This window comes from Primulina eburnea, chromosome 2 (assembly GCF_022965805.1).
Source record: "Primulina eburnea isolate SZY01 chromosome 2, ASM2296580v1, whole genome shotgun sequence".
NCBI lineage: Eukaryota > Viridiplantae > Streptophyta > Magnoliopsida > Lamiales > Gesneriaceae > Primulina > Primulina eburnea.
The window spans coordinates 39,292,248-39,309,889 of record NC_133102.1 but is presented as its reverse complement, the minus strand read 5'-3'; the positions used below and the strand labels follow the sequence as shown (position 1 = coordinate 39,309,889).

The 17,642-nt window shown below is 32.2% G+C and overlaps 1 protein-coding gene and 1 long non-coding RNA gene across 2 annotated transcripts; one reads left to right on the top strand and one right to left on the bottom strand.

The window, feature by feature from the left end:
* The first annotated feature begins 336 nt into the window (after positions 1-336).
* On the top strand, positions 337-2,788 carry LOC140823137 (aquaporin PIP2-2-like). Its single transcript, XM_073184314.1, has 4 exons — positions 337-672; positions 1,070-1,365; positions 2,038-2,178; positions 2,335-2,788. The coding sequence occupies exons 1-4, from the start codon at positions 378-380 to the stop codon at positions 2,446-2,448; spliced, it is 846 nt and encodes a 281-aa protein (XP_073040415.1). The 5' UTR covers positions 337-377; the 3' UTR covers positions 2,449-2,788.
* A 10,213-nt stretch (positions 2,789-13,001) lies between these two features.
* Positions 13,002-14,665, bottom strand: LOC140824690 (uncharacterized). Its single transcript, XR_012116445.1, has 3 exons — positions 14,168-14,665; positions 13,758-13,804; positions 13,002-13,207 (listed from the first exon to the last, which is right to left on the bottom strand). It is a non-coding gene; the product is annotated as an uncharacterized lncRNA (long non-coding RNA).
* Positions 14,666-17,642: the final 2,977 nt, after the last annotated feature.

The following is a 17,642-nucleotide window of genomic DNA, read 5'->3' as shown; positions in this document are numbered from 1 at the left end:
TATTTGGGTCATCAATGAAAAATTATTACTTTTTATTGTAAATATCGGTATGATTGCATCGTCTCACAGACAAAGATTCGTAAGATCATCTCACAAGAGACATACTCTTTAAATTATACGTTTTTTTTTAAATTTTAAATTATATATATAAATATATATTTTGCTGGCCAGATATAAAATATAACGTAAAACAATTAGAAAAATGGAACTAATTAATAATAATTAATAATGCATGCATTCTTACGTATGAAAATCGACAGAAGTCCAGCTAGCTTGCCTTGAGCCTTTAATACCATTTGGTACCAAACTTTCTCTATAAAAGTAGCACATCCTACAACTGCTCTCTCACGTATAACGCATATATACATACTATTTGGATGGCGAAGGACGGTAGTGAAGCTTTCGCGGTGAAGGATTACCACGATCCGCCGCCGGCTCCGCTGGTGGGTTTCGACGAGCTAGCGAGATGGTCGTTTTACAGAGCGTTGATTGCTGAGTTTTTAGCCACTGTTCTGTTCCTCTACGTCTCCGTCATGACGGTCATAGGGTACAAGAGCCAGATAGACCCCGACAAAGGCGGCAATGGGTGTGACGGCGTCGGCAGCCTCGGGATTGCTTGGGTGTTTGGGGGAATGATCTTCGTGCTTGTTTACTGCACCGCCGGGATCTCAGGTAAGAAATTTCGGCACCTTTTGGAATTAAGAAATTTTTCCTCATCTGTTCTATGAACTTGTTTCTTCGTTTAACATTCGTCTTGTATGCTTAATTTTCTGCTATTTTGGTTTTCGATTTCGATGTGATCGAAACTGAAATGTATTTTAATACTTGACTAGTTCCATAGGTCATGGACTTTCTCCCCTTATACAAATAATACAGATATTTAACAAGGTGATATTGGACGACTAGTAATTTTATGCACATGATGTGCATGTATTTTAATTTACATAATATTTTTTTGGTTCGAATTGAAGTAGTTTTTGTATATTTTTTTTAAAAAAAGATTATATATATATAAATATTGACATTAATCAAGATTAGATTATATCATGGGCATCAAATTGAGACGCAGGAGGGCACCTGAACCCGGCGGTGACGTTCGGGCTGTTCTTGGCTCGCAAGGTGTCGCTAATAAGAACGTTGCTGTATATGGCGGCGCAGTGTTTGGGTGCAATCTGTGGCGTGGGCTTGGTTAAGGCATTGCAATCATCTCAGTTCAACAAATACGGTGGCGGAGCGAACCAGTTGGCCGCCGGATACAGTAAAGGCGTGGGTTTGGGAGCTGAAATCATCGGCACCTTTGTTTTGGAGTACACTGTTTTCTCCGCCACTGATCCTAAAAGAAATGCTAGAGACTCCCATGTCCCTGTGAGTACCATTCTATTTTTTTTTTTTTTTTAGATTCCAATTTGAAGTGTCTTTAATAAATAAATAAATAAAAATATTGAGAAACAAACTATGGAGACTTTGGATATCGTTGATTTCTGTAGTGTGATTAAGACCTACCAGCAAATCTTTATATTTTTTTTTTGTTTTTTATTTTTGAAAATGCGAATTTTTACAATTAACGATATAATTAGTTTAATAGTGTCGTTTGGGGCTGAATACGTACCGTGGATCCACTGGACCTATCAATATTATCGTTTTTATCTCATTTTTCTATACCTCATGTGTCAGCTTATAAAAAAGTGTTTGAATTGGTGAAATATACGAACGTTTAACCAATTATCAGAAGTTTGATTTCTTGTGATAACATTTTCTCGGGCTAGTATGTCTCATAATGTTTGTATTGTGTGATTTACCAAATTAATGTGATTTGCAAGCTATTGCGTTAGTGCGAGAGTTATTCATGCACATAAAAGGATAACGAGCAAGGATTCCATTGTCATTTTAACAAAATAGAAATGTATTAGACCAATTCTGAAATGATGGGCCATTTTTCCTTCAACCCGACCCAATAGTAGACCGGATCACAATTTTTTCAACCCGATTCATGCCAATTGGATCCTCAAATTTTTTTCCTCTTGATTTGAACTGCAGGTCTTGGCTCCACTACCCATTGGATTCGCAGTGTTCGTGGTGGTGCTAGCCACCAGCCCCATCACGGGCACCGGCATCAACCCGGCTCGGAGTTTCGGGGCTGCCGTGATCTACAACAACAACGCAGTCTGGGATGATCAAGTATGCCTGCATCTACTTAATTTCCTCATCATGAATTGTCATAAAATATGCCCACAAATTGACAATTATATAATTTTGATATATGAAATAAACGTATATAGTAATGAAATTTATTTATATATATGATATTTATTACCCTTTCTTTCGCACATACAGTGGCTCTTTTGGGTTGGACCTTTCATTGGAGCTGCCATTGCTGCATTCTATCACAAGTACATCATAAGGGCAGCTGCCATTAAAGCTTTCGGATCGCACAGGAGCAATGTCTAAGGCATTTGCATGTTCGATTTCGATATCGGTTCCGATAATTCGACGATTTTCAAGCATAAAACATGGAGTTTCCATAACAAGACGAGTTTTTCGCTTTGTCAGAAATATGATATATGTAGTTGTTTTTTGCTGTATGGATTGAAAAACAAGGTATTTTTGTGATCGATACTCTTAAGTTATATTTCCTTTTTTCAATGTTTGTTCTTAAATTCAAAGTTTGAATCTCCCTATATTTCAATGTTCATGTTTTTGTATACAAGAAATGACTGGTACTCCACTACTTCTATTAAATGAAAGCTTCTCATCATTTTCGATTATGAAAAAAGATTTGATTACATAATAAGAATCCTCTCCCTCTCAATAAGATGCATATACATCTATTCTCTATGTATATATGTATAAAAGCCGAGTTTTTGTCTAAAATAAAAAGTTCTCGTCAAAATGACAATTCTAAATAAAAAATATATAAATTTCGAAATAAGTATGCTGATATAAATGATTGAAAACATTTAATTTTATGCGATTTTAATTTATTGATATTTTTTTTTATAGAAATATATCTAAATTTTCTTTCAAAAATATTTTAAAAGTGAATTGAAGATATTTGAAAACATAAACTTCAGTTATTGCTTACATTGATTATATCAATTCTTTTATTAGTTCAAATTTAAATTTAATTCAAATTTATATCAATTTAAATGTAAATTATGAATTATATATTTTTTTATTTTCTTTATTCAAATTGAAGCTGAGCTGCAATAGCTCGTGTTCTAAGAATGTAAACACCGATGAATTAAATTGAGTTTGGTGGTTATAAACCAAGCGGAAAATATAATCGAAGTAATCATTCATTAAGAAATCAGTTTAAAGCTTTTAACTTGTGTAAACTGATGTAAAGGAGATCAGTCCTTGCATATATCCGTTCAGTTATAGTGTGAACTGAACTGATAACAGTTTGAACTGGTCAAATCAGTTTGAAAACAATAGTTAAATAAGTAAGTACACAATATATGTTTATGGATGTTTGGAGACTTTAATTGCTCCTACATCATCCCTGCTACCACCTCGGGTAGTTTTCAGTAGAAGACTTTGATTTATACAACATTTTGTACAAAACCAACTCAGCTTAGGACTTACACCACTACCTAATTGAACTCCTAGTCTAGACTGAAGACATCACTTTCCAGCCAACACTTGTTTAACGTTTATGTGTTAAATACTACATACACAAGTTTATTGTCTTTGTGCAAAGCTCACTCAACTTATCAATAAGCTCTAATATCTGTATGTATGTGAGTGATTGTGTGTGCGTGTGTGCGAGAATTGATATGATAACAACACGAAAATATTCTCACACACCAAGGGAAAAATGCTTCTAAACTAAGCTGATAACACTTTGAAGTGTTCCCTCAAATATGAGATGTTGCTTCTTATAAGCTGATGTGCCTTATGCGTGCCCTTCTTCTTTTGATCTTCATACACTAGTATATTTTTCCACGCTTGTTTGTTGATGGTCTTGATTTTGTCTTTATAGAGGCAATGTGATGGTACACCAAGACTCATCAAATATGTTCATTGCAGTTTGAATTTGTTCTTAGCTTTAAGCTATGCTGCAACATTCACTATTGTACTTTGATCGTACAATTACTTTTATACCGTTGTGCACAGCTGGATTCCACTTAGATAAGCTTGTCGTGTTCTGCAAACTGGTTGGCTCCTATATGATGTTTTGAACTGGTCAGTGTAACTGATCTTGAACTGATTTTGTGAAATTCAGTTGGCTCGTTAGCTGAACTGATTTTTCTGCTTCAGTTGAACTGGTCAATTGAGCTCTTTATCAGTTGAGCGCTTCATCAGCTGGTCGGACTTCTGAAGGTCTTTTGCTGAACCACTTATCTGCTGGACAATCAGTTGAATTGGTATTTGATATATTAGTTGAACTGATTCAGTTTGGACAATCAGTTGGCGCTTTCAGTTTACGTCTCGATAGCTTCAATTTTGGCTCAATAACTGATCAGTTTGAATCCTGATCAGTTCCAGTTTCTGGGCACTTGGTTAAATCATTAGAAACAAAATAACAAGTTTTGTTAATCATCAAAATCAATATTGCAAACATGAAATATTCCAACACTTTTTATTAATAGCAATTTAACTTAACAAAGATAATAAGTCAATTTAATGAAAAAAATATTGTGATAATCATTTGAATGTTATCTCAAATAACATAAATATTTTTGATATAATACTTTTTTTATAATAATATTTAAACTTTAAATATATTCATTATATTATATCAATAGTTTTAAATAATTATTCAAACACTAATACTTACTAATTTTAATAATTAATTACATGAAATAAAACTACATGTGAGTTTTCTATATTTATTTACCAAATTGTCCTTGTGTCATGTGTGTTAACTATCATAAGTATTTTATATTTGTCTTTTGATAATCATTTATGATATACAATTAATGTTGAGTGTTTGTTTATATATTCTCCATCTACTATTATTTATCATCTTTTATTTTTAATTACAAATTCCAAGAGGTAGATTCATGGATTTAGAGAATTGAAATTGGATTTTTTTAGAAATACAATAAATTTATTTATCACTCTATGAATTATTGAATTAATGTGTTATATATACATGCGTATACATGATTAGAATACTATGTAAATTTATCTATCACTATATGAATTATTGGATTAATGTGTTATATATACACGCTTAAACATGCTTTGAATACTATGTACATAATTTTCTTCTTTTTCTTTTTGATTATTTTGTTTTGTAAGTTAGACGTGTACCTAAATTATTGAAGAAAACGTAATAAAAAAATTAAAAATTTATTGAAAGACAAGTTAAAGAGAGATTGATGGAATATTAACGAATAATTTAATAATCAACAAATGAAAAATGTTTTTCTTGTATGGATCCTATTTCAATAGAAATATGATGAGTCAATCCACTTGCACATATTGCTTTTATTATTATATACTTTAATAATTTTTCTATTTGTTGGATATTAAAATTTGAATTTTCTTCTTTCTTCATTTTTTGTTGGACGATTTAATTTCATAATTACATATCGAATCTCGAGGTTCAATCTCTTTATTATATCTGTTGCTTTGGAGACCTAGAAGTTTTCCGAATTCGGTCATATTTAAAAAAAAACTATCACATTTAAATCATGTATAGTTTGATCAATTTTCAACTTTAACTTAAATAAAATTTTGTAGACAATGATAATTATTTTAATTCTTATGTGAAGATGTTGAGTTTTTCTGATCCAAATATGTTAATGTACTTTGATTTCACGAAACAATCAAAATGGATGAAATCATATAAGTGTTAGGCAAAAACTTGTGTGAGACGGTCTCATGGGTCGTATTTGTGAGACGGGTCTCTTATTTGGATCACCCATGAAAAATTATTACTTTTTATGCTAAGAGTATTAATTTTTATTGTGAATATGGGTATGGTTGACCCGTCTCACAGATTATGATCTGTGAGACGGTCTCACATGAGACCCACTCTAAGTGTTAATATAGTGTGTATTACTTTGATTGATCTATTTGTAATTAATATGTGTTCTTCAATTTTTATTATCTATTTTTTATTTGTTGGATACATTGATTTTTATAGTAATAAAACTAAATTTAATTTTTTCGTACAAAAATTTAATCAAGAATTTGAATTCATATGCATTAGATTTTGTTATATTTCTCATCAATAATAAATTTATCTATATATACGTCTTCTTGTTATTTTAGTTTGTATCTTTCTAAAAAAATTCAGAAATTCGATTTCTAATATTATCCTTTAGATTCGAGTCAATTGAAATATCAAATTAAAACATATTCAAAGTAAATTATTTATCACAAAAAATTTCAATTTTTCATAATTATCTAATTATAATGATTTATATTATTTCATTTCACAACAATTTTAATTAACACATTTAATTAGCAGTAAAATTGTTTAAAATCATATTTTAATTTCATTTGGATATTTTATATTTTATTGATAAAAATTGTTTTGGTTTTTTATGCAACTACAATGCATGTTCTTCTTTTTATTATTCTTATAACGTAGATATATTTGATCATGTTTTTTTCATTTTATAATAATTTTATATTATGATTAAGGTAATTTGAATCAGTTTTTTTTGTCAACCAATATTGGTTCATCAACGCGATACTGTATTGTTTCTTCAGTTATTCCGAACAATTAAACTTTATATAACATATGTTAAAATTGTTTCCCCGAGATTGTATATGTAAAATTGTTTAATTTATTTTCAGTTTTCATTTTGTTATGTTGATATTATTTAAAGAAACTATATATGACACTTATGGTTTTTTATAGATTAACTCTTTTTAGATTTCAAATCATATTTTTTTCTTTTCATTCAAATAGAAATGTATACATAATTATTATTCTTTATTATTATTATTAAGCAATTACATGATTGAGTAAAATATTGAGTTACTAATTAATAGATTTTTTTAATATCATTGATTCGACGAAAATATTGAGAAAATGTAATGTAATAAAAATATAGTCATTTATTGATTTTTAATTCTCTTCATTTCTTCTTTTTCCCTCTCATTTTGTTTGCAAACATGATTGTAAATCAAAGTTTATACATACAAATAATTGGACTATGACGTCGAAATGGATTTTAATTTTTTTAAAATAAAAAATATATAAGAAAAAAATTAATTTATATTTTAGATTTGATATATAGATATGTGTTCATCTTTCTCATCTTTTATTATTTGTAAATAAACGTAACAAGTTGGACTTCTATCATCTGATTTTAAATAACTGATTCTTCTATTTTGTTTATGATGATTTATTATTTATTCATTCAAATTTTTAATATTTTGATACATAATTATCAAACACATTTGAAGCAAAAATTTAAATTATTATTGTTTGATTTAGAGTAATGCATAACCTAAAATATAATGCAATACAGACTAACTTTTAAGTTGTAGTGTTTCTCATGTGTCTCGTAAAAGAATAAAATATGAAAATAACAGGTTTTTTTTGGTGGAATATAAATAAGTTGAGACATGAAATAAATGAGAATTGTGTTAATATAATATTAGAATGAATTTTTTTTATTATTGTAAATTGTTTGTATGTGTCAAAAGGATAGAGATGAAAACATATTCAAGTATGAGTTTTGTAATGCCCTCGATTGATTTCATAAAATAATAGCAGAATTTAAAATTTTCTTCAAGGAAAGAAATATTTAAAATTTCATTGACATAAATACATTTCAATATATAATCAAAAATATATACATGATCTATAAAGTGTGGTATCAAAATATAAAATATCATTTCGATCATGTAAAAATGCTAACAAAATATTTTCTTCCTTCCATCTCTTGTACATATAACTTCGGCTTCAATCAACGTCCCGGCTCGTCACTCTTATCCGCATCACATGAAATAACTGGAATGTGTATATAACTCAGCAAGTGGAACTCTTACATAGCAATCTACATACATCATACTCTGTAAAACATGACTTTGAAATCATTAAATATCATCTAACTTTTGAAACATGGAATAACATAGTATAACATAATCATAACGATGATATTTCACATTTCTCTTGTGGATTGATATCTAAATAGTATCTCTGTCTCTGTACCTATATCCCATCGATATAAATCGATTACTCTGTCGATATATAAGCCTATGGTCGTTGATCAACTAATTGCATGCAATCTCTGACTATCTATTTATCAATCCAATAAATCATTTGAACTCTCTCTTGGACATTAAAACAAACACTTTGAGTACTCTTTTCTCTTGCATTCCCTTGTATAAAAACGAGACATATAAAAGCCTCTAATATACAACAAAGTGTATTCATACATAACATGAATCAAATGGAAGAGAATAACATTTTAAAACCATTGAAATACAATACATATACTTCATGTGAGCACAAGGAATGAATTCCACTTACAACTAATGGAAAGCTTGATTATAATCTCTTGGTACAAATCCTACAACAATAAATCATGTATTGAACCATCAACAACTTAATAATCAAATAACCATACCATAAAACCCATAAAACCAACACAATCATAAATTCCATAATTTTCCCAACACCACAATCCAAAAATAACTAAAACCACAAGCTTACCTTAGCTCCTTAAATCCAAAATGATCTTGCTCTCACTTCAATAACCCAACAAGAATCTTGAATCAAAGGCACAAGATAAAGAAATGAGAACCTTAGCTCTCCTTTGAGCTGAAGAACCGAGAAAAATGGAGAAAATGAGGGAAATGAGGACAAACTCTTGTATTTAATCACTTAAAACTTCAAAACACGACTTTACTGTTCATCGATCGCAGGTGCGCTAGCCCTTGGACCGCGGGTGCGCTACGCATACTGTACCATATCCAAAAATCCGAAAGAAACGACCGTGGGTGCGCTGGGTTTCCTACCACGGGTGCGATGGCCCTACTGTCCAATCACCACGGGTGTGGTATCTTTTCTGGCGCGGGTGCGGTGTCCTCTGAAGCCAACAATAAACTTTGCAACTAAAATCGAATCGCAACGTCACTTCTCCTCATATTTTGGCAACACTCTCAGCATGAAAGTTGCGCCTCTATGTCTTATCTAATCACTCTAATTGGCCTCATAACAATTGGCTAAACATACAATTTATCATGAATTTAATCGCAACGATGCTACAATATAACTACACACATCTATAATCAACAATACTATAAACCATAGATCGTAAATTCTTAACATCAAAACTATACTTTAACTTAACCAAGTAGTCAATAAACACAAGTAATCTTAAACCGTACCGTTCACCAATATTGGATATTACAAGTTTAGTTAATTTACAGGAAAAATATATGTCTAAACATAAACAGAAACTTAGAAAACCAAACAAGAAACATGACATGTTTCATTTCGAATCAAACAAATTAGTTACTAAGAATCATAATGTGTTGTAAATGGTGTTGGAAGATGTGGATAAACTAAGTGAAACTTCAAAAAAAAAACAATATAAAATAAAATGAAGTAAGATTCAAAGTGTAAACGACTCATATAAACAAAATATGAAGTCCATTAGACAAAAACAAGACATTATTAAAGAAATTAATCATCAAATCCGATAATGCAAAATAAATACATAAACCAGATATGATGATGTGATTGTTGAATTTAATCGAACAAAAAAGTAGGAGAAAAAGACGAAAAAGATATTGAATGATTCAAAAATCAAACAACAAAAATATTGAAGAAATTAAATCATGGTTGTTTGGAATGATAGATAAACTGTGAAATAACATTTTTTATTGAATAATTTGTGAAAAACTATGTATTACGTTGATTTACAAATTTACTACCAATATTCATAATGCAATCAAGTTCGTTACCTATGTATAATGCACATATTTTGCTACTAGTTAAAAAAAAATCTGAAATTAATCATCAAATCCGATAATGCAAAATAAATACATAAACCAGATATGGTGATGTGATTGTTGAATTTAATCGAACAAAAAAGCAGGAGAAAAAGACGAAAAAGATATTGAATGATTCAAAAACCAAACAACAAAAATATTGAAGAAATTAAATCATGGTTGTTTGGAATGATAGATAAACTGTGAAATAACATTTTTTATTGAATAATTTGTGAAAAACTATGTGTTACGTTGATTTACAAATTTACTACCAATATTCATAATGCAATCAAGTTCGTTACCTATGTATAATGCACATATTTTGCTACTAGTTAAAAAAAATCTGTGTGTGTATTTTTGTCTATATGATTGCAGTTTGGGGATTTTTTAAAAGTAATTTAGTTTTAAATTTTTTTTCAAAAATTATTTAAGAAAAAAAATTGCAATTCTACTGCAATCCGTGCTTACCAAGCGCGGACGCTACTCCACCTCCCACGTGGAACTTTTCCATTCGTCCAATCCTTATCTAAACCCGATTCTTTCTTCTTTCTTCCTCCTCCTCTTCTTTCTTCCTCTTATCTTTGCCCTCTCATTCTCCAATTTCTCAGTTTCTCAATTCCTCGCAGAAAATTTTTTTTAGACGAAGTTGAGAAGATCTACAGCATAATTCAGAATGACAGATAATCGAAATCCAGTAGATCTCAGTGTCCTCTATTTACAAGCGACACATATGTCATCAAGGGTGTCTTCGTAACCGTTGATGATATTGTCAAAGTGAAGAGGTCAGACAATTTGATTTGAAAGTTATATACTGATAATTACTTAACAGGCGTGTACTAACATATTTAAATCATATTGGTTTTTATGAACTTTTAAAATGTGGGTCACAAGTTATTGATAATCATTTGATTACTGCGCTTGTTGAACGTTGGCGAAGCGAGACACACACGCTTCATTTTACATGTGGTGAAACAACAGTGTCATTACAAGATGTTTCAATCATTTGAGGTCTAACAATTGATGGTGATGCAGTAACTGGAGTAGATGTAATCCGTGCTTACCAAGCACGGACGCTACTCCACCTCCCACGTGGAACTTTTCCATTCGTCCAATCCTTATCTAAACCCGATTCTTTCTTCTTTCTTCCTCCTCCTCTTCTTTCTTCCTCTTATCTTTGCCCTCTCATTCTCCAATTTCTCAGTTTCTCAATTCCTCGCAGAAAATTTTTTTTAGACGAAGTTGAGAAGATCTACAGCATAATTCAGAATGACAGATAATCGAAATCCAGTAGATCCCAGTGTCCTCTATTTACAAGCGACACATATGTCATCAAGAGTGTCTTCGTAACCGTTGATGATATTGTCAAAGTGAAGAGGTCAGACAATTTGATTTGAAAGTTATATACTGATAATTACTTAACAGGCGTGTACTAACATATTTAAATCATATTGGTTTTTATGAACTTTTAGAATGTGGGTCACAAGTTATTGATAATCATTTGATTACTGCGCTTGTTGAACGTTGGCGAAGCGAGACACACACGCTTCATTTTACATGTGGTGAAACAACAGTGACATTACAAGATGTTTCAATCATTTGAGGTCTAACAATTGATGGTGATGCAGTAACTGGAGTAGATGTATTACATACAGTTGAAGAATGGCAACACATATGTTTGTATATGTTGGAATTTTTGCCAGCATCTAAATATTTGAAAGGTGATCATCTGTCTATGACTGGACTACACGATCATTGTATATCTAACCTTGTTAATGATGAAACTTCAAAAGTAGATGTTGTGAAATTTACTCGTTGTGTTGCATTAATGATTATTGGAGGAATAATATTCCCTGACTATCAAGGAGGGTCACGTAGACTAATATTTTTGCAACTGCTACGATATGTTGATAACGTGAAGTCTTATAGTTGGGGTAGTGCAGTTTTAGCATTTCTATACCGTGAGTTGTGTAACGCGTCACGTATAGAGAAGACTACAATGAATGGACCTTTATATATCCTACAGGTATCATTAATGTGATGTGATTATTTAACACAATATTTTGGTAAATGTTAATTGTTTTTTATTATTATAAGCAGATATGGGCATGGAGCAGGATTAAATGTGTTAACCCAGATCGAGATGGGTTAGGATTGATGCCAATATATATTTAAATCCAGGAGGTCTTGGGTTCTAATCCTGGGGAAGGCAAAAACTCCAGTGCCTGGGCTGGAGAAGTTCTATGAGTAATGAGTAATGGGATAACCGTGTTGCATCAGTCCAACCGGGAACAGCCCATGTGCATTATAAAAAAAGGCGCCATTTTAGAAGAGAAAGCAAGTGGTGAGTATTTTAAATAAAAAAAACTGATTGAACAAGTTGAGATAAAAGGACAAGATTTTATATTATATGTATATATATTATCTTAAAACACTCGAATTCCGTTGATATTTGGCTGGCCTCCCCTAGATCCGCTCCCTCACCTATTCAAACTCTTAGATCCCAAGATTTCTTTAATAATTTAAGAAAAAAAAATTGCAACTCTACTGCAATTCGCGCTTACCAAACGCGGACGCTGCTCCACCTCCCACGTGGCACTCTTCCATTCGTCCAATCCTTATCTATGCCCGATTCCTTCTTCTTTCTTCCTCCTCCTCTTCTTTCTTCCACTTATCTTTGCCCTCTCATTCTCCCATTTCTCAGTTTCTCAATTCCTCGCAGAAAATTTTTTTAGACGAAGTTGAGAAGATCTACAGCATAATTCAGAATGACAGATAATCGAAATTCAGAAGATCTCAGTGTCCTCTATTTACAAGCGACACATATGTCATCAAGAGTGTCTTCGTTAACCGTTGATGATATTATCAAAGTGAAGAGGTCAGACAGTTTGATTTAGAAGTTATATACTGATAATTACTTACACAGGCGTGTACTAGCATATTTAAATCATATGGGTTTTTATGGAGTTTTACTGAGGGACCCTTTAACTCCTAATCGTTATTACAATGCAATCTGATTAGGGTTAATTAATTACAACGAAAAACGAGTTTAAATTTTCTTTACAATGAGCCCAAAATATCTCTTCTATAATTTGAATACTAAAAATATAGTATTTCATCTCACATCATAAACATGCCCAAACGTAATCAAATCCAACCACATACAAACAACTCATATCCTCGGGATATACCCCGGTATATAGATACATATACATATATACTGGGAAAGACCACGAAACCTCAAATCAACCATGACTCCCTCCAGAAGTACCCTCTCCGGTCTCCTGATATCTTGGAGTACCTGCCATTGTCCACACACAAAGACAACAACAGCCCCCTTGGGGGTGAGCAAAGCTCCGTATGGAACAACCATCATATATACCAAAGTTATCTAAACATTGATATATGATATGCAATGCATGTATGTCGTGGAGGTATCAGGCCAAATGCCCATCCACTGAGCATATCTCAGAATCAATCAAATCGCTTTCAAATCATTGCTCGAGCTGGCACACCTGCCTCAATAAGGGATACTCGTATGATAGCGTCGACGAAGCGCCATCGAATCCCAAATCTCAAATCAATCGTCGGGGCCACAAATGTCTATGTTTTAAGGGGTATCCAAGGATCATAGCTCAACGTGCATGTCATGTATCGATATATGCATCAAACGATGTGTGTTAACAAAACATTTATTTTATATATCGATATTCAAATCTCAATGTCATGTATGCCACATAAACTCAACAAATAAGGCATATAGACACATATTCTCAATCCAATCAGTCAAATCAATCCAACATATATCATATAATACAGATAATGTCGTATGTTACCCGGTCGCAACATACTTTATTTCTGATTATCCAAACTTGATATCTTCAATGTTGAATGAAATCTACACAAGTCCATATATTTATTTTTATTTCAGTTTCTCATTCGATAATCCAAATATGCCTACCGATTTATTTCCTATGATTCTTCAATTTGTTAAACTAAATTGAAGCAATTATCACTAATTATCATTTTTTTAATATTTAGTTCTCCTTCTCGCAATTCAACATGTGATAGTAGAAAATACAAGAAACTGTTAATTAAAACTATTTAGCTAATCTCTTCATTAATTGACATGGGCGTGTGTGTGTATATATATATATATATATATATATATATATATATATATATATATATATATATATATATATATATATATATATATATATAAACTTCTCCAATCCTAAAATAAACGAAGATAACTCACCCTTCTCAGACAATTTGTAGTAACTCAACAACTGTGATTTCTCAACTAGTACTTCAAATTTTGATTTAAAGAAATTCCTTGGTCGGCTTCTCCCTGCTTTCGCTCGGTCTTCTTTGCTTTCGTTTCTCTCCTGTAATTGAGATTATCTCACCGCCTTGTCTCTTCTTTGTTGGCTTTTACACGTATATTGCTCATGCAGGTGAACAACCACTTCTATGTGTGGTGTGGTGTGGTGAGGAACAAGTTGGATTCATTCTCCAATCAACAAAAGTCACGTACATGTGGTAACATATCATGATATTCCCATGTTTGTATTAATTACACTATTGCCCTTAAAAATTAAATCAAGTATTTTTCACTTTATTTACACAAGTGCCATCAAATTTAATTGAGTATTTTTCTATTAATTTACGCAATTCCCATCAACACTTTAATGTAATATTTTCAGATCTATTTCCATAATCGACATAATTAACGTTAATCAAATCACGGGGTCTCACATTTAGAATGTGGGTCACAAGTTCTTGATAATCATTTGATTATTGGGCTTGTTGAATGTTGGCGACGCGAGACACACCCGTTTCATTTTACATGTGGTGAAGCAACAGTTACATTACAAGATGTTTCAATAATTTGGGGTCTAACAATTGGTGGTGAAGCAGTAACTGGAGTAGATGTATCACATAAAGTTGAGGAATGACAACATATATGTTTGGATATATTGAGATTTTTGCCAGCATCTAAATATTTGAAAGGTGGTCATCTGTCTATGACTGCACTACACGATCATTGTATATCTAACATTGTTAATGATGAAACTTCAGAGTAGATATTGTGAAATTTACTCGTTGTGTTGCGTTAATGATTAGTTGTACCTCCCGTTGATCCGGATGGTCTCATTCCAGTTTCTTCATATGATGCACGGTAATATTTAAAAATTATGGTGGTAATATCATATATATCTTGTATATTTTCTTGATATGTAATTTATTTTTTTATAATTGTAAGTGGAAATATGGATTTAGTTACACATATTCGCCAACACATTCTGTAAGAATTATAAGAGATTCTCTAGATCGTATGAATAATAATGAGGTATTATAAAGTGTTAATACGTTATAGTGATTTAATGAAGACTATTTTGTTTTGATTGATTAAATGAATATTGAACGGTATTTATTTATTTTTTTTTCAGTTTAATTGGAGCGTATACCAGAAAAATGACATAGATGTGAAGACGATGATTGATTCATACGACAACAGAATATGACGATGTGTTTGTCCCCTTATATGCTTTGACATCGTGGAGATGCATCGTCCTAATCGGGTAATGCGACAATTTGGAAGACGACAATCAATTTCAGGGTCTGTCGTCGACAATGACGATATGCATAATATCACGAGAATAGGACATCGAAACACCGATTGGAGAGATTATCATAAGAATTCAATTGAGTTTTGGAATAATAGGCTGAGATATGTTTTTAAAGGGGTGCGACACCGGTGATCGATGCAAACTGACGAAGACTACTTCTAATAGTACAATCGAATAATTGTCCGCACCATATCACATGTACTTACTGTCGTTGGTTTTCAACCACATCCGTACAATCGAATAACGTGTACGAGATTTGATATCTATATTTATTTTTCACATTTTCGATGATATACTTAATCTCGTACGAAGGATCACAACGAACAACTCCCAATAGCGTATGTGCCACCATATCACTGTTCAAATTCTTATGGTCTATACCAACAGAGGTAGATATACATGTGTGAGGCCCGTCATATTTTGTTATTTTCCAATAACCAGTCTTGGCCTTCAAAGAAGCGCAAAGTCCCCATCGACAAATAGCCGTAGAAGAATTATTTTTACAACGTAACTTCCACAAACTGCGTGAGCTATCCACGACACGGTACTCACGCCTGACAACTATGGCTGAATAATCTTTGACAAATGCAATAAGATCATTCTTATCTTTAAATGACATATTAACGCATAATTCACCTCTATCCGGATTGTAATAGCTTGATTGCACTCCACAAAGAACAACGACAGAATCAGGAAGCTCTTCCCCAAAAAATTTATCGAAAAATGATGGCATTTCAGAAATGTTTGACATAAATGGTACGGTCTGCCTCTGTAATGTGTCACGTGGTAGTTGTCGAGATGATGTCCCCTTATCAAGATTTGTAAAAGTATTCACTTCATCATCAACATTTACTTCTTCTTCTTCAGACTCGCTGTATGACATATCGGGTTCGGAATCAGTCCTCCAAATATCATCATTATTGGCCTGATCCGGACAACGAGCACTCGTATCTAATATTGGATTCGGCCAACATGGAGCATTATTCTGTTCCGACGAGACATTTATATATTGGTCCCAAGGCCCACTTACATCATCGAAACTCATATTACCGAGTCCTTCAGTAACCTGTGGAACATAATATTCTTGCTCCTGGAAACCACCATATGTAGACGTACCGGGTTGGTTATAAAAACCTGAATCGGATGCATGTGAAACGTAGGATTCAGGCTCATCAAATCCAACATTATGCTCAATTGAATTTGCTTCCACGTACAGATGCCAAACATGCATATTGTCACATTGTATTATAAGCTGTAAAGCATCGTCATCAACGAGAGAATTCCATGCCAAGATGCTCTCTCCATGAATGAATACTTTGTTGACATCTCCAGAGAAAAATTCGCTGGATTGATTGCTAACATTTCATGCACAACTTCAACTAAATCCATCAAATTAATAGATCGTAATACTCGTATCGGTCTAACAAATGGAATGCTATATTCAATCGATACATTATCGCTAACTACATGACCACCAAAATATAAGAGTACGTCGATGTTAGAAATTTTGCCAATGAAAATTGAGAGAAAATTGAGGAGAAAGTTGATAACTCATTCGTTGAATTTTCATCAATTATATAGGAGAAGAAATGTGAAGACTATTCATATTTGAATTATTGGTCTTCACGTGATTTTCGAGAGTCTCAGCTTTGACTCTGAAATTATCATTTCAGAGTTTCAGCTTTCACGTGAAAATAATTTTCAGGCAGCGTACGTAAACGAAATGAGCGGACAATAAAAATCGAAAAGCTTTAAAAAAAAAACATATATTACCGTCCGCGCTTACGAAGCGCGGACGGTGCTCACGTGGAGCAGCGTCCACGTTTGATAAACGCGAATTGCAGTAGAATTGCAATTTTTTTTTCTTAAATTATTTTTGAATTTTTTTTAAAACTAAATTACTTTTTAAAAAAAAACCTTGCACTTTGCAGCAACATTCAAACAAAGAAAACATGATCGGTACTATTGGGCTATATATTCATTTAGAACCAAAAAAGATTAAAAGCCATGCATGTGAAGATAAATGGTCATGAAGTGGTCAAGAGAAACACAATAATTGTATATTTATAAGGAAACTTGCTAAGTTTTAGTTCGATATTT